The 25,568-nt window shown below is 40.1% G+C and overlaps 6 protein-coding genes across 15 annotated transcripts in view; 2 read left to right on the plus strand and 4 right to left on the minus strand.

The window, feature by feature from the left end:
• The window catches only part of LOC141011724 (uncharacterized), a 32,214-nt gene extending 23,840 nt beyond the window's left edge, over nucleotides 1-8,374 (plus strand). For 5 of the 10 annotated variants that reach the window (XM_073484970.1, XM_073484973.1, XM_073484974.1 and 2 more), the window contains 6 exons: nucleotides 417-596; nucleotides 4,131-4,520; nucleotides 5,089-5,211; nucleotides 5,422-5,532; nucleotides 5,619-5,699; nucleotides 6,652-8,374. In XM_073484970.1, the coding sequence (XP_073341071.1) occupies nucleotides 417-596; nucleotides 4,131-4,520; nucleotides 5,089-5,211; nucleotides 5,422-5,532; nucleotides 5,619-5,699; nucleotides 6,652-6,681 (915 nt within the window). In that variant the 3' untranslated portion in view covers nucleotides 6,682-8,374. Of the gene's footprint in view, nucleotides 1-416; nucleotides 597-2,838; nucleotides 3,704-4,130; nucleotides 4,521-5,088; nucleotides 5,212-5,421; nucleotides 5,533-5,618; nucleotides 5,700-6,651 lie in introns of those variants that run through there. The other 5 variants (XM_073484976.1, XM_073484977.1, XM_073484978.1 and 2 more) reach the window with 3 other exon arrangements.
• A 49-nt stretch (nucleotides 8,375-8,423) lies between these two features.
• LOC141011726 (casein kinase II subunit beta) lies at nucleotides 8,424-12,373 on the minus strand. The gene is made up of 7 exons (XM_073484981.1): nucleotides 12,238-12,373; nucleotides 11,755-11,830; nucleotides 10,280-10,382; nucleotides 10,080-10,195; nucleotides 9,924-9,999; nucleotides 9,627-9,816; nucleotides 8,424-9,273 (listed from the first exon to the last, which is right to left on the minus strand). Exons 2-7 carry the CDS (start codon nucleotides 11,824-11,826, stop codon nucleotides 9,183-9,185), a joined length of 648 nt encoding a protein of 215 aa, XP_073341082.1. The 5' UTR covers nucleotides 11,827-11,830; nucleotides 12,238-12,373; the 3' UTR covers nucleotides 8,424-9,182.
• A 79-nt stretch (nucleotides 12,374-12,452) lies between these two features.
• On the minus strand, nucleotides 12,453-14,262 carry LOC141011727 (allograft inflammatory factor 1-like). Its single transcript, XM_073484985.1, has 6 exons — nucleotides 14,137-14,262; nucleotides 13,984-14,045; nucleotides 13,767-13,833; nucleotides 13,635-13,676; nucleotides 13,347-13,512; nucleotides 12,453-12,936 (listed from the first exon to the last, which is right to left on the minus strand). The coding sequence occupies exons 1-6, from the start codon at nucleotides 14,153-14,155 to the stop codon at nucleotides 12,849-12,851; spliced, it is 444 nt and encodes a 147-aa protein (XP_073341086.1). The 5' UTR covers nucleotides 14,156-14,262; the 3' UTR covers nucleotides 12,453-12,848.
• Nucleotides 14,263-16,090: 1,828 nt separating this feature from the next.
• On the plus strand, nucleotides 16,091-21,636 carry LOC141011444 (uncharacterized). The gene is made up of 8 exons (XM_073484602.1): nucleotides 16,091-16,175; nucleotides 16,441-16,761; nucleotides 16,840-17,115; nucleotides 17,205-17,240; nucleotides 17,329-17,508; nucleotides 17,598-17,645; nucleotides 17,746-17,808; nucleotides 17,904-21,636. The coding sequence occupies exons 1-8, from the start codon at nucleotides 16,109-16,111 to the stop codon at nucleotides 17,912-17,914; spliced, it is 1,002 nt and encodes a 333-aa protein (XP_073340703.1). The 5' UTR covers nucleotides 16,091-16,108; the 3' UTR covers nucleotides 17,915-21,636.
• LOC141011443 (uncharacterized) lies at nucleotides 18,281-21,450 on the minus strand. The gene is made up of 8 exons (XM_073484601.1): nucleotides 21,368-21,450; nucleotides 20,521-20,799; nucleotides 20,161-20,436; nucleotides 19,805-20,080; nucleotides 19,446-19,706; nucleotides 19,241-19,345; nucleotides 18,527-18,552; nucleotides 18,281-18,418 (listed from the first exon to the last, which is right to left on the minus strand). Exons 1-8 carry the CDS (start codon nucleotides 21,438-21,440, stop codon nucleotides 18,296-18,298), a joined length of 1,419 nt encoding a protein of 472 aa, XP_073340702.1. The 5' UTR covers nucleotides 21,441-21,450; the 3' UTR covers nucleotides 18,281-18,295.
• A 562-nt stretch (nucleotides 21,637-22,198) lies between the features above and the next one.
• cyp21a2 (cytochrome P450, family 21, subfamily A, polypeptide 2) lies at nucleotides 22,199-25,382 on the minus strand. Its single transcript, XM_073484603.1, has 11 exons — nucleotides 25,200-25,382; nucleotides 24,990-25,079; nucleotides 24,746-24,900; nucleotides 24,526-24,621; nucleotides 24,199-24,309; nucleotides 24,013-24,099; nucleotides 23,480-23,563; nucleotides 23,172-23,285; nucleotides 22,915-23,081; nucleotides 22,572-22,675; nucleotides 22,199-22,474 (listed from the first exon to the last, which is right to left on the minus strand). The coding sequence occupies exons 1-11, from the start codon at nucleotides 25,291-25,293 to the stop codon at nucleotides 22,221-22,223; spliced, it is 1,356 nt and encodes a 451-aa protein (XP_073340704.1). The 5' UTR covers nucleotides 25,294-25,382; the 3' UTR covers nucleotides 22,199-22,220.
• Between the last annotated feature and the right edge of the window lie 186 nt (nucleotides 25,383-25,568).

The raw sequence follows: 25,568 nt of genomic DNA on the forward strand, positions 1-25,568 counted from the left end.
AACCAAAGTCTGGTCTCATGAATCAGCTTTTGATTCTGAAAAGGAGTCGCTGATAATCTATCAAAATCCACATAGTATGATCATCTAGATCAATGCCCCCCTCTAATTTATGTTCCTGTAGAATCAACAATTAACCATGCTTCTGCTTGTTTAATCTGCAATTGATCAAAACAAATTGCTTAAAAAAACATAATCTGACATTGTTTTCTTTATTCTCTCCCATTTGTTAATCTCTCCCAACTATGAACATATCCTTCACCTTCCCTTTCCCTCCCCATCCAACTTTCACCATCCCCACTTCTTATTTTTCCTCCCCGGATTGTTTTCCTGATCCACTTGCTTCTGTCAAATTTCCTGGGCTCCCCCTTCCCTGCACCCTCCCTCCTCTTTTTCCCACTCGACTTGCCTACTTACAGGATTTCGACAAGCCTAACGAGGATGTACTCAAGCATCACGCCAGCATCAGCGAGCTGAAGAGGAACTTCATGGAAGCCCTCCCGGAGCAGAGGCCCAGTGAGTGGGACAAGCGCCTGTCCACGCACTCTCCGTTCCGCACCCTGGGGATCAATGGTCAGCCTCTTCCCAGTGCAGATGGGGTAAGTCTCCCACTGAACATACCCTTCATCCAAATCCTTTTTTAGTTGATTTTAAGTCCGTCAGTTCAGGAATTGGAGCAAACAAATCAATATTTCTCATTAAAACTGAATTAGAAAATCTGTCATGAAGACTTAATTCCTGAATTAACTTTGCTAAAGTTGTATTTATACATAGGTATATGTATATCATCATATTTGTTTTCCATGGCTCTGCTCTGAGATTATTGTACTTGATTGAAAAAAATGACTGCACTCGTGTGGGCAGTGTGCATGGATTAATGTAATGGAACAGAAGAACCTGAAATTCTTGCTAACATCTTGTGTAACTTTGTGTAACTTCGAACATTGAATTTTTGCATTTGATCATATTCTATTTTTACATGATGAGTATGTTAAAATGACAGAAACTGACCGAAGTGGGGATCAGGCTCTTCCCTGGTTCTCTTACAATTTAATGGATTGTGTGTGCATGTACAGACCTATTCAAGGCAATGGCATGTGCTGTGCAACACATGCATGCGTATGAAGAATGCAGCTGGACTTGTTGAACAGGGTCTGTACATTTGGTCTCTGATGTGAGACGAGGCATCTTTGAGGTCGTCCACTCTCTGAGAACTCACTGTGGTTTATCTGATCTGCATTGGATGCCTCTGAACCCTGACATGTTTGTGTTGCATGACTGACAGACCTGACGTTGAAAGTTTACTGCATGACTGAGAGATGACCCTTTTATGAATTCTTGCACGTCATGACACTGAGCTGAATTTACCTTTTCGCTCTATCCTCTTCCCCACCCTTCATTGATGAGCTTTCTTTCTTCTTTTAATACACTTTGCTCTTTTTCACACTGCTTTTACCTTTTTGGTTGCTTGTTTTCATGAAGACACTTCATTCACAGTTGTATGAGCAGCCCAGTTCTCACTGTAGTAGATGATAATGTACCAATCACTGGGTTACAGTATGAAACTAGAATACTTGTATCTCATTGGTATTAATATAAAAACATTACTTGAAAGCTATTCATAGCCATAGAAACATGCCCCCACTCTATCTGAGCTGCTGTCACATAAATAGTGTAAACAACGGAGGTTCGTTCTGATGCCTTTTGATGAGTCATTAACTCAAGTGCAGCATAAGAGAGATAAATGTGGCCGGTACATCATGTTGTCAGGATGCATTAGAGTTGCTCTGAAATCAAAGCGAAGCAAAAGTGACAGCTCCAAGTCTGTAGTGAGGAGATGAATCAGATCGCATATGTAAAAAAAAAAAGCCTGATGTCAACAATACAACACCGGTCAAATGTTGTCTGCCTAGCCGTGAGAAGATACTGTTTAGGCCCAGTTTTACAAGCCAGCTTGTCATTCAACCTAAAGCTCTACTGCGTAGGATTTAAGGGCGACTTCTGTGAGTCTGTTGTCAGAAATGGAATATAATATTTATAAATATATTTTCATTAGTGTAATCACCTGAAACTAAGAAACATTGTGATTTAGATTTAGATTTAGATGCCACTGAATCCTACACACTGGACCTTTAACCTTCAGTTATGTAGTGACAGAGAATTCAAGCCTCTCCTGTGAGAAAAGTTAGTGTTAACTGCAAAAAATATAATTTTTCCTTGATACGAAAATGGCTATCTCAGTAAACTAAATCATTCTTAGCTTACTGAGATAGTTCTGCCTCAGAAATTCAGAAAAATCATCTCTTTTTAAAAAAAAAGATGTTACAAATGTGGATGACTTCCTGTCTTTTCAAAAAACGTGGATTGTTGTACATGGAAAAATGCATGTTAAAATGCATGTGCCAGTAACATTTCCATGCTCTGGACAACAGGAAATGCTACCAGAATCACATTTCTTTACACCGATCAGCCACAACATTAAAAGGTGAATGAACAGTGAAGTGAAGAGCATTGATCATCTCATTACAATGCACTGTTTTGCTGAGAAACGCAAGGGGGTGTACTTGTACTTGGTCTCCAATGGGGTTTGGGTGGGTGGTGCCTGTCAAGTGGCATCCACATGATGCAGGACTGAAGGATTTGCAGCAGGACATTGCATTGTGATGAGATGAATAATGGTATTTACTTCTCCAGTCAGTGGTCATTGTTTCAATGTTATGGCTGATTGGTGTGTATTTTCAATAAGTTATAACAAGTTCAGTTCATTTTCGGCCATTGCAAACATTTCAAAATTCCTCCCTCTCATCTCTCTTCCCCTCCTCCTCCTTCCCCCACCCTCAGTTTGTCATCCGCCTCCCACGCGGCCCCCTGCTGAACTTCTACTCCAAACGCAGCTGAGGGGCCGTCTCGACCCTGCGGAAACCCCACACAGGTGTGAGTGTGACCCCGTGGAGACCGCACCTAGTCCATCTACTGTAGCCATCAACCTCTAGCTTTTCTCTTCTCCTCCTCTCCTACCTTCGCCTCCTCTTCAACATCACTGTAGCATTCTTCATCTCTCATCATCCTCTGCTCCACTTGAGAAGCTGCCCTTTTTTTCTGGCCTCTGTGGAAATAAGACTTTCGTTCCTTCTGTTTTCCACTGCAGCACATTTGACCTGGTTTCTCAAGCCAGAAACAGACCTGTTCTCCAAAGACTGGTTAGGACTGGAAATGACAATCAACCCACTGCTCTTTTGCATTTTATCTGGTGTCTTTTGGACTTTAAATCAACCAATCAACAATTATTAACAAGCAACTGACTTTTGTCTGGAGGTTTTTAATGTCTGACCTTGTCACTTTGAGCCTGATTTTATACACAATTTGAGGTACATTTATATCGTCGGTTGTCTAAGGATATTGTCTTCGGATAAGCTTGATCACTGTGATGCGATTTTCAAAAATAGAAACCTTTTTCCTGAAGCCACATGAGTAAGCACTAGAAAATGACAGTCTTGTTACCGGGAAACATCAATAATCTTTGCCACAATAGTATTTCCTGTGATGAGAGACCTCGAGGCAGCTTAAATGTAATTCTTCTTAAACTCTTTGTCCCTCACCAGTATTTTGCAAGGCGGTATGTAGCAACTGCAATAGATTCCTTGTTGCATGACTTTTTGACAATCAATTTTGACCAAAGAATAAAAGGCATTCCATATACAGTTCATTTGACTGTTTGTTCCTTTCAAGAATTTTATCATTTAAGTTTCAGTTTATTCATTATTTTTTGAGTTGATGACTAACAAAAGTAGTGTGAGTAGCACAAAAAAAACACTTTATTTCTCGATGAAATAAACAATATGGAGCAACACCTGTATTCAGTATCCATCTTATTTGGTAACCTGCTGTAGCATGTGTCAGGAGGGTAAATTGTGGACATGAAGGCACATACATGGTCTCCAATAAAGTTTTGTTAATCTGTGGTGTCACGTGAAATCTAAAATAAGCCAAAGGTTTGTCGTTGTCTTCCTACAGAGCTGTAGTACCTCATAAAATGGATACTGTACTCAATATATTAACATGCATTCATTATAATCTCAGGAAATACTTCATCTACCCATGATCATGTAGTGTATATGTTGTGTCTTTTTTAGCGTGTGTGCATTAGTCCCCTTTGCAATGGTTCAGAGACAAAGACTGCACTTCAGGAAACCAGCAGCCGTTTGGGCTTTTCAGGCATACCGAGTCCCACTGTGAGCCACAAGTGTGAGCCTGATAGTGTCGAAGCCCACGGTGCTCCAGTTGAGGAAGAGTCATGTGATCAGGACGAGGTTGTAGTTTTTGAGACCTCCCTGGTGCCCATCGTAGAGGTGAAGATGGCGCAGCTGCCTCTCTCCCTGGACCCCTGCTGTCGAACTTTAGATGAGATCCCGGAGGAAGAAGAATCATGTCCCGAAGTGTCCGAGCGCTCTGGGATGATCGTTGGATCTTCCCCAGCTTCCTATTTCAGGAGCGATGGTCCACAGGTCATACGCTGCTTCCAGGTAGCCTCCTGACCCCCTCAGGGTGACGCACATTCTGTCTCTGCTTGGCCTCTTTGTGATTTCAAGGCTGCCACACTTGCTCACTCCTTTGCAGCACAATTGCAAATCAAAGCGTGTGAATCTGCAAAGGTAGCCTATCAAGCGCAGTGTAATTTTTGCTCATATTTAATTGTAACTGCAGTTGCTGCAGAGGTGTTGCAGATTGGTGTGCTAAGTTCTCAACTATGGTGATGGGTAGTTGTGACACTAGCACATTCTTCTCTGCCACAAACCGTTGTGTTTTACACATTGACTTTCATTCTTTCAAACCCACTTATGGCTTGATATTTTCAGTTTCTCTGTTTGTTTTGTAGCAGCTGGTGGTGGGAATGGAAGTAACAAGGTGATTGTATTCTTTGCAAAAATCCTAATTGAAGCAAATTTGGTGAGAAGAAAGGGCTGTTGCAGTGAAAATCAGACCTCACAGGCTGCGGCTTAAAGGGAATGCATGGTGTGAAACAAACTGGTTGCTTGAGGTGCAAAGTGTCTGGTTAAACAGCCGCTCATGGGGCTATACTCCCATCCACAGCCCCCTCTGGTGCAGACCCAGACAGTCACCATCACAGCTGTCTCCAACTCCTTATCCAGTGGCATCTCCACCACAGAGGTCCCTGTCGTCCCAACCAAGACCTTCATCTATGAGTCTTCAAAGGTATGGAGCTCCAGGACCTGCTCAGCCCAGATCTGTCTCAGCTATAGTCAGTCAGTTTGCATGCAGGGAGATATCAGCTCTGTAGAGGAAGCAGGTCTGGGGTGACCAGGCCAGGGGCTCCACAATCAGCATGAGGCAGCACTGAGCTCAGAATCCTGATATTTAAAAAATATAATTATTCACTCTACCTTTTTTTTGTCTTTTTCTCAGGTGACAGACGATGTGACAGATGACAAAGATATCACAGCTGTGTCCCAGACTGTTACCTCGGAGACGAGCAGTGGCACCACAGTCACCACCACTACTACTCACATCTCAAAGGTCAGCAGTACTATCCTGCTCATTGTATATGCCATTTTATTTTATTTTATTTGCTTCTCAGTTTTATTTCTTCTTCCCTCTACCAGGTAGTGAAAAGCGGATCTTCGGAGACTCGTGTGGAGAAGAGAATCGTCATAACTGCAGACTCTGATGTTGACCAAGATAAGGTACAAATCCTCTGCCCATGACACAAAACAATAATGGACATTGTTATAGTTTGACATTTTGGGAAATGGCCTTGTTTGCCGTCTTGCTGAGAGTAAGATGAGAAGATCGATAACACTCTCATACATGTCCTGTAGATATGTTGCTACAGCTAGGACAGGTTAGCTTAGCGTAGCTCAGCATGAAGACTGGAAACAGGGAGGAACAGCTGCCTGGTTGTATCCAAAGTTTAAAAGATATTTACCTACCAGCAAGTCAATAACTCTTTAATTGTTACGTTATTGTGTCTTTTGTTTTTTTTAATCAAAAAACAATTTGTAAAAATGACAAGTTGTGGTTTTACAGGAGGTTGTATGCCATACTGTTTCTTTGCAGGGAGAAGGGACTTCATGGAGCCACGATGACTGTTTCTTTACACTTAAAGTTAAAGATATAATATGGAACACATAACATACATAATGTTAAAATTACTAAAAGCAACTAGACGTTTGGTATACATTTTATTGAGTTGTACATTATCCCAAATGTTTCCAGCAATGTTCCAACCCAGAGAAATCTGTAATTGTATCCACCTCCAGGGACTTTCAGGGAAAAATAATAATTTAAACCATTAGCACATCCATGAACATTTACTGTATGCCAGTTATGTCACACAGATTTTCATTGGCAGAAGTAGATTGATAATGAAGGCAACTCCCACAATCCCATGATATTTCACCACATCAAACTACGTCTTTTTGTTTTCATTGTTTTGACCCCTAGTGGCAGAAATGACATATTGTGCATTTAAAGGTTTCATAGTTAAAGGACAGACATGAGAGTGGTATCGATCCCAAATGTGGTGTTTCCCAAAATGTCTAACTATTCCATTAAATACCATCTATCTAATGAAGGGTTTGGTTAGGTCAATTCATATTAAAACTAACACAAGTGCACATAATGTCTGTATTTCAGGGGAAAGATGGCGGAGCATCGGCATTGTAACTGAATCACCACCTGCTTTTAATCGTTTGACTCTCCACCTTTCATCCCTTCGTCCGAGTGCAGCACTCAGCACGCAGTGACCAGCTGTATATGCGCACACACACATCCGAAAAGAAATATCTCATAAATGAAGCATTACTGAGTAGATGAATTTTAGTAGATCCTCTTTGTTTTCTTTCTTTTTTTCAGTTGAGCTGTTCATTGCTTGTCATCCAGGTGTTAAAAAAGCTTAGTAATACACTTTTGTTGGTTAAAAAACAGCAGTTTCAGTTGAGTGGTCTCAGTTATGTTTGCTTTTAAATGCTTTTATTTTCCTAGTGGTTTTTACATTGTTGATTTTATACAAATGCACTGTTTCCATCCTAGTTTAGACACCATGATCAGCATTTATTCCTTTGGTGCTGCTAGGGGAACGTTAAGACTACATTCAAGGGAACTCTTTTTTGTTGTTGTTGTTTACTTGTCTATTTAATTCAGGAGCTACATGTTTGTTTTTTTTTAATGAAATGACATACCTCGCATTGATATGTGAACAAAGATATTCTGTGCTCAAATTTGGACAGTTGTTTGGCTTTGTTCACTGCTCAGGTACAAAAAAACAAAAACACGTCAAATCTTTTCTTCCCTAACCAGCCAAGAACCAGTAGCCTACACATTATTGTAAAGTTTGAATTAAAAATTGATCTATTTTGAAATATTTCTCTATTTTATAGAATTAATGCTTTTATAGTATTTGTACAAATTTGAGGTTTTTAAGTTATTCACATCCATCTGCTCATCAAATTGTAGGTTGCCATTGTGCTGTTTACTGAATTTGGAGGTCTCTAAGACCTGCTTACCTGTCTTGCCTGACACCCTGAATCATTCTTATTCGTTTCCTCTTGTAGGCCACCAAGTTTATCAAACCTTTCACATTTACACGTGACAATAGAGTGCTTCCCTCAGTTTTTGTTCAGTAGCATAGTAGTCATGATTGCTTTGAATATATTTGGTTGATAAGAAAAGTTTTACAAGCTTTGGTCTGTTTATCTCAGGTTTTGATATTCTTTGTAAGACTACAGACCTCCATGATTGTATGAGGAATGTCCATATATGTATATCCATCCCTACTTTAAATGTACATTTATGCTCAGCCAAGTGAGGTCAATAAATACAAAGTTTGTCTGTCACAGTAACCACATGTGTGAAGGCAGCTGTCCCAGTATATGTGGCTTTTCTCTCATAGGAGCACAAGTTGTCTTTTTATACATGTTCTACTACTATACAGTAATTTATTTGTAAAGTAGGAACCGTCTCGTGTGAGTTGATGTACTGTGATGTTTCAACACAAGCTGGTTTCCAGGCTTCCACTAGAGATGTCACAATGTTAAATATTGCAATCGTTATCAACCAAGTTTGTAAAGCCTTTTTACCACATAGTCTACATAGATTGCTCTCTGTACTTTTCCATAGAAGAGAAAATGCTTAAAATATACAAATCCCTTTTAGATAGCATGTTTGTTAGCAAACTTTTTTAACCCAGAAAGAAGCCATTGGTATTGTAGCTACATGGAAAAACAACAGAAACCTCTCCTGGAAGAAAAATGTAGACTTTCACATGAAGAAAATAGTTTTTAGAGACAATGGAAAATATTGTTGCTTTGTGTATTATCCCTGTCTTTTTATGAAAAAATAAAACATGCATCATTTCGCACTTTGTTGGGCTGTTTATGTGTGAAGCATACAACTTTAAAAGGATGAGATCCTGGTAAGAAATAAATATTTAATGTCATTCACTTGTTCCACAGTAGATGTTGCTGCTGCTTGTTCAATCAACAATGTCACGTCTGTCCGGATTGTAATAATGTAAACATGATGAAACTACAAATACAGGATTATCAGGAAAATACTGTCACAGAAAAAAAAAATGAAATCAAACATAGGTCCATTTTTAGCACAAGATCTTACTTTCTACCTTTAATTTGGTATTCATTGTTTCTTGGAAATAGCACCTGACCTCATTTACACGTATTGCTATTTTCAAATAAAATCCTTCATGTTAACAGAATTAAATCTTATGCAGATTTCCAAAATCTATTCTGCAGAAAAAGTTCATATTTGATGCAATTAAATGACTGACTATCGCAGATAAGGCAAACCTGTCGTGGGCTGGTGGCAAGATTTCCTGTTACATTCAATCCTCTGCAACTGAGCCACAAAGCACACTGTAGCCTTCATTATCAGAGTTAAAGCCACTTTTCTGTCTCAGAAATGTGAAAGATGAATTTACATCAATTATTAAGTATCAGGAGTCTGACCCTCTGGAATAATTACATGTTTGATATGGTAAAACTAACCTGCTCATCTGTAACTGTTTCACTAAAGACATGAAATGTCTGAATCTATCAACACAGGTGAGGTTGGGGAACTGTACAGGCATTCACTGGGATTATATAATCCATTTCTTCAAACAAGTAGTAAACAAAAGTCTTTCAGTCCACTGGGTTCATCAAAGCGGAGTTCTAGCGAATTGTCTTGACCGGGCTCTTGAAACTTGATGCAGCCTGAAGTTGGAGTTGATAAGCCATTGGGTGAATTTTGAAACCATATAGCCTGAAAAAAGAAGAAAGAAATACAATCACTTCCTGAACAGAAAGAATTGCCTTTTAAATTCTCTGAGTTCAAGTGCCGCTGCTGCTTTTGTATAGAAAATGATTTCATACTAGTGCCAATACCATACCTGAGTTTCAGGACTGATACCAAAACGAACAGTCAAAAATAAAAAATACATTTTAATTAGGATGTAAAGATGACAAATCTGACCAGGTACTCAATGTTAATTTGAACTAGACATACTTCAATATCCAGCCTTACTCAGGTCTCAGGCAAAATTATCTTTTTGGTTGCCAATTGTTTAAAACACACCAATAAAGGTGTTAAAGTTAACAGCATCAGGTCAAACACACCTTGGCACAAACTGGTTGGCTGGTCGCTTCGGACGATACTCTGGGTGCACCATGAACAGCATGTGGGGGAACCCCGTCCCAAAATAGGCTCCATCTGTGTGGTGGTGTCTGGAGGACTTGGGGGTGTAAACATCCATGCACTTTGGGCAATAAAGCTTCACCATTGCTTCTCCAGGGATGTCTGACAGACCTACATCAGACAAGAGATCGGTGATTGTTGAGTGTGTCTTCATGGCCACTAACAGAGGTCAAAGGTGCAGCGCAGGTCTTGTGTAGGTAAAGAAAAGTCAGACTTACCAATAGGAAGCATTGGCTGATTCTCACAATAGACTCTGGGGCAATAACCAAAATCCCCCTGTTGATACTTTTCCAACTACGGAGAGCAACAAATTTAGAAATCAGTGTCACAGAGTGAGTCAGAATTTATGAAGCAGTTATTAAGTCACATCTTACCATCTGTGCAATGCCTCTGTTTGTGAGGATGTAACGTGCATGTATGAGCCCATAGAGCATCTCTGCTGCCTGCTCTATCAGGTCACTCTGATTGGGGTTATCTTCAAGTTCCTCATCTGTCAAAATAAAGGGATTAGGCAGTTTAAGTATTGACTCTGCTTTATTTCATTTCGCATGGGAACTGCTACTGATATTCTCACCTGGCTCCAGGTCAAGAATCATGTCCAAAGCCTGGCGATAGTGAGGCACCTGCTCATTCAAACCCGTCAGGTTGAACTTGTCCTGAATGTAGTCTTCATCAACCTGTAACACACGATTGAAGACGATGAATAGCTTTTAATGGCATTAATTACAGTTACAGCAGATTGCTTCAGCGCACCGATGTGGAAGCATTACGCAAGGGCTTAACAGGATTACTCAGACGCTGCCAATGGAGAAAGCAAGGAGTTAAAATTAGAATTGGATTGCGTGGGTGCTAACCTGTCAGACAAACCATTTTTTTATTTGAAGTGTTTTTTCTTTTCACGTCTCACGAAGGTGCTTTTAGAGTGAGAAGGCCTCATGTGCTCCAGTGGAAAAGATTAGTAGCAAAAAAGCAGAGGGAAGAAGACAGGCAGCTCTTGACTAAAAACTTAAGTTTTCATGTGAGACCACCAAATGGCACACATCATTATAAACTGGAAAGAAGATCACTTGTGTTAAACTAATCAACAGGTATCTTAAGGCCAATGAAAATGTATGTAGTACTGTTACACTTTGCAAGTGTATTTATTTGTCATATCATCCATAAAGAGATGAAACATTGCTTTTGCTGAACTGCTGAACAACGGTTCTTAGTTTTAGGTGATTACACACCAGTAAAAACATGATTATGAATATGATATTTAATATCTGCCGATAGATCCCTCCAAGTCTTGCACACTGGACCTTTAAAGTCAATATCCTAATTTGAATTCAAATGAAGCACATATGGCAGTGTGCAATGATAAACATGCATATATTAGGGCTGCACAAATAATCAAAATATTGAAAAAGCAAGATGGCCAAGTGCAATATCCAAATCACAGGAGCTGCATTTTGTTTATAGAGGTTAAATGTGCGACAAAGCAGCTTTATAGTGAAGCACTGTAGAGCTGCAGAGACGCCCTGGTCTACACATCTTCTCGCCAGTAAGAAAACATGTTAATTTCATACAACAAATGTCACATCATCATGGTTTTATTCGTTTTTTGTCAGTGAAAATGAAATTTGTGACGCAAAAATTATAATTCTCAATAAACGTGAATCATAGTGCAATCACAATATCTGTCAAAAATAATTGCAATATGTTTTCTGCTACTATACTATATCATGCAGCTCTTTTTCATACAGTGAAAGCTTTAAATGTATGATTAGGTTTGAGTTGACTGAGGTGTCTGTAACGTGTTCAGCAGTCTAACAATCTGATGTGATGTTTATGCTTTGGTATGATGTAAAAAGTCAGTTAAAGCCACACACCTCCATTAAATGCAAGCATTGCCCATCTAAAAAAATTAAAATAAAGAAATACATTTTAGTGTACTTGTATTTTCCTTTGTATACCTGTGAATTCTGATTACCTTTTTATTTTGAGATGCACATTTAAATCTGGGTCCTAATCTACAATCCAAGTTTAAGAATAATACTGGATACTAACCTCACAGAAGAACTCATTCCCTCTCAGTCCACAAAACCAGGATATCCAGGACACCTCCTCTGAGCTGCTCATCCTCCTGTCAAACCAAAACACAGCTGCAGTGGCTTCATTTTACATCCTCGCTGGTTGGCTAACAGCTAAAAGCCGGCAAATTCTGGAGATGTAAACTTTACAAACATAGATTTAACATTTTATTGTAACATAGGTGCAACAAACTGAAGCTACTACCTCGGGGGCCTTGAACAAAAATGTGATTTTATTGCAAATAATGTTCGATTTGCACCGAGTTTGCGTCTCTGACGTGCTACCTAGCCACGTTAGCTCTTGAGTACACGTTAGCTCGCTTGCTATCATTCGTTAGCATTAGCACGTATAATGCAGATAGCGTGGAAATTAAACATTGTAACTGCAATATGTATTTAGAGGCAATGCAGCTGTCTCCTGAAAGCACATAACTGTTTACAGAAAGTCATTTTTTCTCACCTTTTTCTATATTAGTGGACACATCAATTTGCAAGCTTAGCTAGTTTGTCGTCGCTTCCGGGATGGATGACGAATCCCTCTTCCGGTCACTCACAGTTTTCAAAATAAAGTTCCTCATGACGCATGTTCTCAGAGGCTGCCACAGTGAAAGTTAACTAATGAGTATAAAGTGTGTTTGATTTAACCCTTTTAGACAGAACAGGAACAAAATTAAATGTTTTTCTATTCACTTTTTAATGAATTTCCAACATAACTGTGGCAACATAACATTTTCATTGTGTAGGCGTAAATGTTGGAAATCTTACATAAAAACCAAGTGATATTACAACAGTTTTGTCTGACCACTCCTATGTAGATTCAAACATCACTAGGTTGTTTTGTTGTTGAACTAATGCAACATCTTACAGAGGAAGTAGGCTGACTTACAAAGTATCGAGTTGCCTATCATGTGGAAAATCTGTACTGTAGTCACAATCACACAGGAGGGAATGCAAAAACATTTTACGTAGATAACATTACTTCCTAAAATTGTAGTTTCGTATTGACATGAATATTTTTAAGCAAAAAATGTCCATGACAGTCATTTCCTGCTGGGATGGAGGGCGTCTTCCTCAGGGCAGGTCTGAAAAGGTTTTGCGAGGAGGTGGTGCCGCATCTTTGGACTCCTGCTCCTTTCCCATGCCTTCAAACATCAAGATCCTAAAATGATAAAAAATTACATGTAAGCTGCTGTACAAGACAGTACCATAAACAGTAGACAGTAGAGACTACTTAAACTTACATCTTTCACTTTACTTTTGTCACCAGATACCTGAGACCATTTACATTTTTTGTTTTTAGGTTATAATTTATGAATTAAAATTGAGGCACAAGTTGATTTTTGGTATCAAACTAGTAGTGTTATCAGTTAGATTTAGGTGAAAGTACATCAACATCACTAGTTGCTTCATACAAATGTATGCATCCAGCATGTATTTATTCATTGATAATATAGGCACTTAGTTACTTAATTTTCCTTGAACCCTAATTCTCCTGTGCCCCAACTTTGGGCCTTTGGGCCACAGAACAACTCTCCAGCCATTTCCCTGTATTACCCAGTATTCACTCACAGTTTTAGAATTGCATTTCTTTTTCCCAGCATCATATTCAGGAAGTCGTGGTAGCCGAAAGTTTCTTTCGATGTTCCTCCACAGACCTCTGACATCATCTTTTTCAGCTCCAAGTGAGTCTTGGCCAATCCGAGTTTTTCCAGCATTCGTTTCAAACCCATAATATCTAGAGAAGTGAAAGCACAAAGAAAGTAAATAAGTAAGCAGTGGTTATCCATACTTTGTGAAAAAAAGCACTGCTGTGAATTAATTGTAGCAGAAGATATTTTAGGGGCAGTGCAATTTTACCTATTTCTCCTTTGTCGTTAAGATCAAACTCCATGTATTTCTCTGTAATACAAGCAAATATAATCTCATTTCAAATCTTATGACTGTACACTAAATGATAAAAACAACTTCCTAAAGCCAAAAAACACTCACTTTTAAATGCTTCAAGCTTTGAGCTGAGGTCTTCCTCTTCTGCATATTGGGGATCTGAGAGAAAAGCCTGCAGGGAAGTGATAATTCAGAAATAATTAAAGAATAAAGAATGATTATTGGTATCAAACAGGTGTCGAGCTGTTGTGTCCAGCCCGTGTGTGTAGAAGAAATGCTTAATCAAAACATTTACATCGATTGTAACCTGATATGAACTCACCTCATTGATAGAGTTCAATTTTTCTTCCTGGTGAGACTTGAGAAGACCAAATGCTTTACCTCCTGTGACAAACAGCCAACACACAGAAGTTGTACAAATCATAAATACAAATACAATCTTTTATTAACAAAGCAGAAAATAAAGCAAACTAACCTTGAGCTGTGCTGTCCATTTCTGAGCACAGTGCTGACAGCTGCCTGCGAAACCAACACTGTGAGTGTGAATAGCAACGATGGCGTTTCTCTTAATCGAGCCACAAGAGGAAGTGAAGCTTTGGTTAGCATTAGTGAGGTTCCTCTGTCGTATTTAAGGCAGCTGCAAACAGAGGTCAAGTGGGGGATGCACATCATAACATTGCACACAGTCTGACTTACACCACAGTGGGAAAAAAGCATGTTGCATTACTTAATAATAGAACTTTACACACGTAGTGGCCACGATGAGCTCATTCAAATGTGTTGGTTTTAATACAGTCGATTAATAGAGTGAGGTAAATCCATGAGTTTAAAAATAATTTGACTTTTTATTTAAGGAAGGAAGAGCGGTGCAGCAAGGAGAAGTGTGACTTTAGAAGGCAAGGCGCACTACTCTGCAGAAACAATCTGCTTATAAGGCATGTTTGGAAGAAAGTCCCATATATTTTTGGAAACTTATTATTCAGCAAACTTTCACTGAGAGTGATGTGTCCTCTTTTGTCAGGAAATCCTCAAACTAGCACAGTTACAGACAATGACGCTGAGAAGCTGCCCAGCGCAGCCACAGTGAGGGCTGCCAGCCACAGTGCAAAGCAGCTGGTGGTTAAATGCCTGGCTCAAGGGCACGTCACTGGTGGTAATGAGGGAGGAGCAAGTGCTGCTCTTTCACTTTTCCCCCACTCACATTTAAAGCAACATTATGTAACGTTTTGTATTTTGTGCAATTTGGTGTCCCCTATTGTTTCTGAATCCCACATTTCTGTGACAATGTGTTTCTCCTCTTAGCTTCCTCCGTCAACGTCCTCTCTTTTCACCTCAGTCACAGAGTCCGTAGAGGCTGCTGGACTTGAAAACCTCCTCCTGGCTGTCAAAACATCAACAGAGTCAGCGAACAGCTAACTCACAGCTACACTATGCTGCAGTTACAGGTTGCTTTTAGGAAACTCCCTGAAAATCACAAGGTTGAGGCAGAGCAGGCCGAGGACATCAGGGGGAAAACCAGATAATAGTTTTCTCAACAAGTGCCAGTTAGTGCTATGTGTGATGTATTCCCGTAAAGTGTAAAATGCTTTGTGATCCTACCCTCTCACTGAAGAACTTAGTGCAGAAACAAGTGAGGGGGGGACACAGCGGAGTGGCTGAGACAGAGCCACCATTCACCCTATTATAAGACACTGTACCATCAAAATGACTGAAGCTTTTACTTTAAGGTAAAAAGAAGTTACATAATGTTGCTTGTGCTTTAAGTGGGAGGTGGAACAGTTTCAAGGGAAGTTCAGTGAATGAAAGGGAACATTTCCTGCATTAGTTATTACATTAGTTTTCAAAAGGAGATTACATACAACCTAATTGTGTGTGATTTGATTAAAGGAGTCAAGCGAGTAGGTTTGGGGAGTTTTACCATTTCTCCCACTTTCCTAGAGTCAGAAATTAAAAAATACATCATGACAGACGTTCTTGTTTTTGTTTTTTTATATATCTGGTGTCGTCTAAAGTTAGGTCACACAACAATCCCAGGCTATTTTGGCTCAACTGTTGAGTGTCTATAGAATAAAAAACATGATCATGACCCAAAGGCATTGGGAATGTAAGTAAATAAGGGGGTAGAGGAACAGTTTTTCCAAGCTTTGTGTGAGGGGAGGCCCACGGGGTCAGACTTGGAAACTCCTGTGATAAATAACTTTGTGCTCTTATGGCCATTTGTCTGTTTGATGTAATGTCGTGTTCCTGCCACAAGGTGGCTCTGTTGGACACATAATGAAGTGGCAAATAAAAAACAGAAAGGACTAACTAGTGTTTGACTGTCCCACAGATAGTTTCATGTTGACAATTGTGTGGGACTTAAAGAGAACTGAGAATAGGTGGAGACAGAGAAAAAGTCATGTAGTCATTAATCTTTTGTCTCACCACTCGGTTGCATTACACTGAAGATGGCAGCTTTTTATCCGCAGGGTCTCCTGTTATTAGTTCAGTTAATGGTCATATCAGAGTGCAGAGGTGAGTAAGTCACTCAATAATTTCTTCATGATGCATTTTCTTTTTTTGTAGCCAGACAAAAGAAATGTGACTGTGTCTGACCTTAAAAGATGGCGTACATGCACTTCCTATTTAATGATATTTTTCAAAAGTTTGCGATTTATTGTTAAAATGAACTACCTTGCAGCTCTGGCAGTGAATACTTTAGTGTGCATGATATAAAAATCCTATACACAATATGTACTCTGCTTCTTATTCTTAAACTTTGTTTCTCATCATTTTAAAGATGTCTTCCCAGTGGTTGCTTCTCAAGAAGAAGACGTAGCTCTACCTTGTTTTAATTCTACTGGAATGGATCCAGAGAGCTGCTACAGAGTCAGATGGATAAAGTATGCCACACACAACCATCAGATGAAGGTTATCCTTTCCAGGCCTAAAACACGCAAGACCCCAGATGCTAAACGTGTAAGATGGGAAGCTGATGGAAACGGACAGATGTCTCTTTTGCTGACAAAAGTTCAAAGATCTGATGAGGGACTGTACAGCTGTGAGATCTGGCTGGCCTGGGACCGTGTCCTTGTCAAAAACATATCTTTAAAAGTTAAAGGTAAGATTACACATTTTACTCTCCTTTTTATTTGCCTTATTTTTTCAATTATCATCACATGAATCTCCCTTCATTCAGAATGCAAAGCCCTTCCAGCAGTGAAAGCAGCACCTGGGACACCCGTCAACCTAAACTGCCCAGTGGACATGACATCAGGACAACAAGGACCCCAAAATGTCTCCTGGGCGATGCTGAAAGGACCCAACCCAGTATCCATCAAGTCTGAAAGGGCTGAAATTAATGGGACATCATTAGCTATCCAGTCTGTGGATTACGGTGATGGTGGTTGGTACAGATGTACGTATATGTCTGGACAAACTCAGCGCTGCTTTGACATTAATCTACAATTCCAAGGTAAGATTTATAGCAGATTTTAACATATCATCACTGACAACAAATGACATCATAAATGACTCCTGTGAAATTTTTATATTCCCTTTAAGAGGTGGAAAATGCAGTTGTGGCCACAACAGTTCCAGGTACTGCAACAGAAACTTCAGTTGCGTCAGTGATCTTCTGTTAAATATTGTGTTGTGATTGCTCAGATTTCCTTCCTGTCTCCCTCAGCGATGACAGCCAATGAGACTATGTTTAAAGTCAGGATGGAGGGGAGAAGTGCATTTTTTTCTGCAGCTGTGCCTTCAGTCATTATTGTGGTCGCCATAACTGCAGCACTGACAGGACTACTCATTTACCGCAGACGCAACACCCAGACAGCTGCACAGCCAACCCTGAGGCATTCAGCAGGTTTGATTTGACTAAAAGCTTTCATTTTATTATTATTTTGATAGCAATGAAGTGTTAGCATGGCTTCATGTTCTCCCGTTGTTCATCAGGTACTCACACGGAGTCTTTTGATGGCTATGAGACTGTAGGTTTTGAGGGTGAGCACCATGTTTTTCTTTCACTACCTCCTTTACTCCAGCCTCTGTGACTCTCTTTATCACTTCGAAAAATCCACAACTTTATGCCTTTATCTGACAGATCCTGCAAGCCAACAAGTCGACAGTCTGAGCGATGAATTCGAGGATGAAAACCTGTGTACTTGTAAGCAGTTTTACAATTCTGAAATCATCACTGCTGTTACAAAGTTCTCATCATATTAAAATAGCCAAATAACAATTTTCTCTTCTTCATTGCAGTCAATTATTAGTCATTTACAGTCTAGAAGAGGAAGAAGATTTTCCTTCCTGGATTGCCGGCTCACATTTATGCAGTATTTAAAAGACAAGTAACATCTATTAAACTGTGAAGTGCTTGGGTTTTTGATGCAAGGATAAGCAACTGTGACCTATTTTGAGCATTGTGGAAAAAGTGTCATGTGGAAATTATACCCACTGCTTTGTCTAAGACTGTTGAAAAGACTTCCCCTTATTGCCCTGTTTGTGTTAATACATGTAATCATCTGTATTATTTCATTTTATCAAGGATATAGTGACATGAAATCATTTCATTTCATCCGATTTGAATGCATATATCTGTAGAGGGATGAACAAGATTTAAATTGAGAGGGGAAAAACTCCTTTATTTAGTTCTAGTAAACAGCCTGTAATAAATCATAGAAACTGTCAGTGGTGGTGAAAGCGTCTCGTTTGACTCCTCCTTGCTGGTGTAGTTCCTCATTATTTTCATCCTCAATCACGTCATAAACATGAGTCTGGGAAGGGGAGGTATTGTATTAGGAGCAGCTTGACAACAAAACCTAAAGCAAAGATTTTAACAGCTTATCTTGCACAGTTATTGTTTCTTTAGCATCTCCTCTTACCATTCCAATATTTGATTGTTCATTTCCTGCAACAGAAAGTTAGGAAAACATTAGTCAGTCAGGTATTATTACATCTTCAGTACAACTCTCAAAAACATTCCTATACAAGAAGAATAAAAAGTTGCATTTGTAAGCTTCTGCAAACCACACATATGTTAGATTTGTACTTTTCATACTCATCATATCAACATTTCCACAGTACGTGTCATTTTACATCAATATGAGCTGGCTTTAATGTCAGGAGGAGGAGGGGTTGTGGTGGCATGACATTTCATTGTCTATCATTGATCGATATTGACTCTTCAGGTGGCATTTCAACATTTGTAAACGCGAAAACACTGGATATTTTGATGAGACGTCTAGTCATTTTCTGTCCATGTTTGTGGCCACAAAACAGGAGATTTTTCACAAGATGGTGGGACAGTTTGCAGTCGAAATCCGGGTATTTTTACCAGGTCAATTTACAGCTCTGTTTGTGGCAACAGAAGCAGGTAAGCCAAAACAAGATCTTCTCCTACCCCTAACCAAGTGGTTTTGTGCCTCAACCTAACCGGACCACAAGCAACAGCACTGTCACAACATAAAATGGACAACTGCACAAAAAGAAACATGAAGTTGGAACATATAAAACGTAAAGTGCCAACATATCCGTGGTTTGCAGAAACATACATTGCCAACATTTACTCTGGTCGACTGGGTTGCCAGATTCAGTACCTGCATCCTTGTTGTGTTTTCTCTTCATGTACATGTAGAGTCCTCCAGCAGCTATGCATATCAGGAGCCCCAGTGGAAGGGCTAACCACGCAAGTGTTTGCAGAGCTGTAGACATGAACGATTGTCATTTTAAATCAGAAATAAGTGTGTTTATGTTTGGGTTGTATTTAGGAGAAAAGGTAACAATAGCATGGCGCGTACTTACAGTTGACGGTGTGCCACTTCTTTGATGCCACCACGGCGCCCTCTCTACGCGCCATGCAGGTTAATTCATCTGATGTCACTGACCTAACTGGGACAAATATCCTTTTTATGAGAGTGTTATTCTCATGCATTAACTCACTCTGCCAGCTATTTTGGCCACCTTCAGACCAAGTTAAATTGAAGTCTTTTTCACATTTCACAGAGCAGGTGAGCACACAAGTCAGAGTGAGGTTATCTCCTCCTGGACCATGCTCTGAAGTGACTGTAAGGACAAACATGAGAAGAGATGTTTTACTAGTAATGGTGCAAAAAGTAGGTCAGAGTTTATGGTCTGTTTTTGGCACACTCCTTCACACTCACCATCGAGGGTATGCAGCCTGATTCTGTTTAACACTTTATGCTGATCAGCGGACTCTGAACAATTGTAGTCCCCAGCATGCAGAGCGCTCACTTTGCTGATGACCAGTGATGAGTCTGTATTCACATGACACTGGCCTTTACAAGGTGAGATATCATCTGTCAGCGGCCTTCCACCCACAGCCCACGCCACACTGCCACTCACCCCGAGAGAGGAAGTGTTGCCACAAGAGAGTGACACTGACTCACCCACTGCAGTGAACACTTCCTCTATGCCATCTAGGGGAAAGGGAACAATGGGTTACACTTTGCACATCTTAAACCACATCTTTCATCTGGAGTGAAGTTTAGTTTGGTACCTTTGACCGTTGTTGTGTAGCTGGCGGTGGCTTTGAGCGTGTCATTCTGAAACAGCTGACATTTCCATTTTCTGTGATGGTCTGTCGTTTTTTTAGCGATGTTCAGTTGAGAGAGGCAAGGACCGCGATTTTCTGGTTGAAATCTACCTCCATTTAATGGTGTATTATCTTCAGTAGTCCACTTGAAATGTACTCTTGTACTACACTGTCCCTGTCCTACATATGTACTTGGGTAACACTGAAGCTCAATGTCTTTTTGTGCATGAGTCTCAGTAACTGGTGAATAAGAAGAAAAATCAAATCATCTCATACTGTCATCAACTTATTTAAGATATAAACTGAAGTACCAAGACAACTCACCTTTAAGAATCTGAAGCGAAACACTAGAATTGAGTGCTCCATTGTCACAAGAGTACTGTCGTGCATCATTGAGCACCAGCTGATTGATCTCCAGAGAGCAGTCCTTTAAGAGACGAAGCCGGAGGTCGTTTGGAGCCGTCACCTTTCCGGCCTTCACCACCTGAGGATCTGATTTAACGTGTCCATACACGTTCCAGTTAATAGAGGAGCAGGATTCAATAGAGGGTATGCAACATGGCAAAGTAACACGATCTCCAAGTGTAGAAAACATGAAATGATCTGTTGGAGGAGACAAAGAAGAATTCAATTTTCAAATGTACTTGTGTCACAACAATGTCCACTAATAGAACTGAAAACTAAAGGTGTGGGAAGGTCTCAACCCTCCATCATGGACTGAATCTATTTGTAAACGCAGCTGATGTGCATGTATTATTCAAGTTATTATTCAAGTTATTCAAAAGCTCAGGAGTTTGATGAATATGTTTGAATGAATATGAAGTATTATTTGTACTATCTAACAGCAACTAACATTTGCTGGTGCCAGTTTCTTAAATGTGATGATCTGCTGTTTTATGATAGTAAACAAGTCTCTGGGTTTTGGAAATTGTAATGAGCATTTTTCAAAGTTATTTGACATTTTATAGAGTAAACAACTAATCAGTTAATAATGAAAATAATCAGCAGATTAATCATTGGTTGCAGCTCCATTTTAATTGTGAAAATTTCAATCTTTTACAAGACCCTATATAATACATCAACACGGAGAAGTTAACAGTTATTAAATCATATCCTGAATCAACTATACAACAGATTAACATGAAAACATTTTCTTTTTTTCCATAATTACCAGATGACTGAAGTCCAGCTGCTGCGTGTGTCAAAGAAAGAAGAAAAAGTCTTAACAGGGGAAATGAATCCATCCTCCTCTCAGTTTTTCTTGCTTATTGCTAAATCCTCTGATAGCAGAAGCTTATTTCAAAACATATTTTCAGGAAGTGGATTGTTTTTCTTAAGACCAGCCCATGAGAGGGAGTCATATTCATCATCTTTCTGTGTTTTTCATGTAACATTTTGTCTGTCTGTCACATGTGTGAATAATAAAACCATATAGTAATACCTGTTATCACTGTTATTTATCAGTCAGGTGCCTATAAATGTTGTAAATACAAACTCTTCTACAAGATGTGCCTCTGACCCAGTGATGAGGAGGAGGCCTACTGAACATTTTCCGCAGGAGGGAAGGTGTTTAAACTTTCGGCGGCATTTGTCCTCTGGGTGGTGCTACCAGACTCTATCACAGACATGTTTGCCCTTTTACAGCTACTGGTATATAATCAGCTTCAGTTTTACAGTAAGCAGCACATTCCCCAGGTTTTGATTTGTATGCAGCTCCACCTGAACAGTGTTCATTCCTTCAAGCTTTCTTTCTGACGGCTCCTCAGTTTCCCTTTCCATTCTGGAGAAATCTGATTCATCATTCTTCAACTGGTCTGTCTGGCCTCTGTCTCAACGTGTTATTTACTCATGATCAAATACATTTTAATCAGTATATCCAACACATTAGAGACAATTAGACAGAAGCGTTGATGAGTAACATACATGTGAAGGATCTGGATTTACTTCAGCAGGTAAAAAAAACAAAAAACATTTATCTTTTTACACAGTTGCCCAATGTTTAAACAGGCAGCACATCCTCTAGTTCAGGGATTAGTCACTGCTCTTGGTCGTGCTATAACTGTGTAGGACTTGACCTTGAGCACAACACTAGCAACTCCTCTCAAGTCGGGCAGAGAGGCCTCCCCCTCAGGAGGGATGAACTGGAAATCTCTCATCAAGTAGCCTGTGAACAGAAAGAGCTCCATTCTGGCAACAGACTCCCCCAGGCAGAGACGGGCCCCCCCTCCGAAAGGCATCAGGGCACGTGTGGAGCCTCCTCCTCCCTCCAGAAAGCGCTCTGAAAGGCAGAGAGAGAGAGAGAGAAGTTATTTTATTTGAGAAGTGCTGAGCCGAGTGAAAGGAATGCTCCCCACGTCACAGTTAGAGAGCAGTACCTGGTTTGAAGCTGTACGGGTCGGGCCACACTGCAGGATCATGGTGAGCTCCAAACAGATTAGGAATGATGACCGTGTTCTTCGGGATGAAATAACCTGCAATACTAAACATGTGACAATGTCAAGTTAAAAGAGTGTATACAGCAGGTAATACAGTTTGGAAAAAGTGTAATATTTCACAACTCATCGCGCTTCCAGCCATGGTATTAGGTTAAGGACTGAATATCATGACTGAAATTTTGTAGAAACATGAGTCTGTGGCGGCTTAACAATATCTAATCTTATAGATCTTATCTCTGTTGAGTTGTCACTAATCTTGGGGCTGTCGTGCATGTAGTGAGACCTGCTGTCTCTGATGGCTCTGTGCGGCACCGCCAGCGGGGCGACCGGCCTCAGTCTGAGCACCTCATGGATGAGAGCGCACAAGACAGGAAGTCTGTGTCTGTCACTGTACTTGGGGTATCGTCCCTCCAGCACTGTACACATCTCCTCATACACCATGGTCTGCACCTGAAGATTAAAGTAGAGAGGAGAGACACTGAGATAGACTTCAGGGTGTGTAAAGGTGGTGTTTTATGTAAAAAGGTGCCTCTGCCCTGCCTCTGGTCTGTGCAGGAGGAAGGCCACAGTCCAGCTGAGCCAGGCTGCTGTGGTCTCCGTTCCCCCGATGAGGAGGTCCACGGTGGCCATGTGAACATGAACATCTGTGAGGAGCTGGGGACATGAAGACAGATGTCATTCACTACAAGTATTATTTACAGTATACTACATTCCAAATTCCTTCTCTAATCTGAAATAAAAGTAGATTTATCAGTTTATTTCATGAAGTTTTAGGAAAACATATGTTAAAATAAAGAGGTGGATGCTTCCAATAATCCTCCTCAGAATTCACTGTTCGATGCACTCACCACTCCCTGCTCTGTGTTGTGTTGTTTTTCAAGGCCCTGGAGGAGGGATCCTGTTATGGCATCCTCATTTTTTTTGTCTTGTGACTACACAGAAAACAAAACAACAGCTGATAAAAATGGACACAGACTTTAGAGGAAAACATGTCTCAGTTATTGTCCTGACTGCTACGATAACAATTATAATCTGAATTTGTAGAACACTTTTCAAAATCTGGGTTACAAAGTCAGCAAAATAAAACAGATAAGTCATAAAAACATCAGGTTTTAAATGAAAAAATGGGAAAAGGAAAACATTTTTGAAGGAAATAAAGATAATTAATTAAAATTCAAGCAAAATTGGGTCTTAAGATGTCTTAAAAATGTCTTAAGAGGAGACTTAAAGGAGATCACCAACTCAGATTTCCACAGACTTGCCACACCAAGCAATCCCTCATCTGAGTAATTTAGCCTAATAAAACCTCTCTGATGTTTGTTTTTCAAAATAGTTGAAATATTTTTTCATTTTTGCCCTTTTCATCAATTCATCAACCAACCTTGTAATCGTTGAGATGTTTTCTTATAATTTCATCTCTCCTGGCCACCTCTTTCAGGAGACGGGAAAACACAGGATTGGGTAATTTCTTTGAGAGAACAAATTACACAATGTGTGACACCCCATTCAGAAGATGTTTGCAAGTCTTTCCTGTGATCTACAGCCAGGATAATGAATATTTACTGACTCTGAGCACTGGGAAGGAGTCCAGGGCAGAAATCCAGGAGGAGCCCCACAGAGCGACAATCTCATTCAGACAGCTGTGCAGCTGCTGCAGCTCCAAAGAACTCTTATCATACTAGAAAACAGAGATTTACATTTGAATACAACCTTCCAATGAAATACACTGTTTAGTAACAGAGCAGCACATTATGAATAGATTTCTCTAATGCAGAGCTCAAGACAAACAGGCAACCAAAAACAGGCCTGCCACATCCACAAGTGTTAATTGATGAGAAACAGATTTTGTAATACTCAGAGGGACAAACTGAGCGATGAGAGGACAGACACTCACTTCTTTTCCAAAAGCCAAAGTGGTGATGACATTACTGGCTGCCACTGTGAAATCCTCCGAGAGATCTACAGCACTGCCTTCATACTCCATCAAAACCTAAACACACAACAAACATTGCTTTTTGGAAACACCCCAACATTTTGCTTTGGTATTTTGTTTTTTAGATGAGTCACCATATTGTCCACTGGTGCACAATTTGTTCCTCTTGTGTCTTCCGTACCTTCCTCAGATGCAGGGCTTGTCTCTCGATCACATCATGCAGTGACTGCTGGCAGCAACGCTGCAGAGCGCTGTGGACGAGGCGACGATGAGCCCTCCACTCCTCATTGTAGTCTCCCAGAGAGATGGTGTGCCCTCCTCCAGATACAATATCAGCTGATACAAGCCATGAGAGGTCATAAGGACAAACAATAATACAATAATCATGAATACTATCATAGAAAAAAGAAGTTTGAGTTGTTTACCTGTATATGAAACTGGTCTCCCGGCAAAGTCTGACCATTTTTTCACCAGCGCTTCTCTGATGACGTCACTACTGTTAAGTACAACCATGGCTGAAAAAACACAGGGATGTTGGTGTGGTGGCCATCTGAAGACAACTATCAACCAAAAATGTTCTTTAAAAAGCTTGTTTTTATTGGAGAATATGAAATAATAAAATTATGCATGATTACTTGTGTTTCCACATTTAAGGCGGTAGATGTGTCCGTACCGCTGTGCCAGACTGGTCAGGTGAATTGGCAGGTGATCGTGTGTCAGCTCCATCATATTGCCTATGGGGGTGAAGCTGGGAGGACCTGGGAGGGACGGAGAGGATGAGCCGGGAAGGAACTGATAGAGATACTGCAGCAGTCCAGAATCAGCTACTGGGGTGAAGGAGTAAAGAAAGACAAAAGTGAAACAATTACAAATCATAAGAAATCATAAAAATAATTACTGTACAACCAGTGTGATCAGAAACAAACATAGAGACAACAAAATAGATGATAACCACCTGTAGACTCACTTCCCTTGTGGTCTCCATTTATAGATGTTCCTCTCTG

The sequence above is a fragment of the Pagrus major genome, chromosome 17 (genome assembly GCF_040436345.1).
Source record: "Pagrus major chromosome 17, Pma_NU_1.0".
Classification (NCBI taxonomy): Eukaryota; Metazoa; Chordata; class Actinopteri; order Spariformes; family Sparidae; genus Pagrus; species Pagrus major.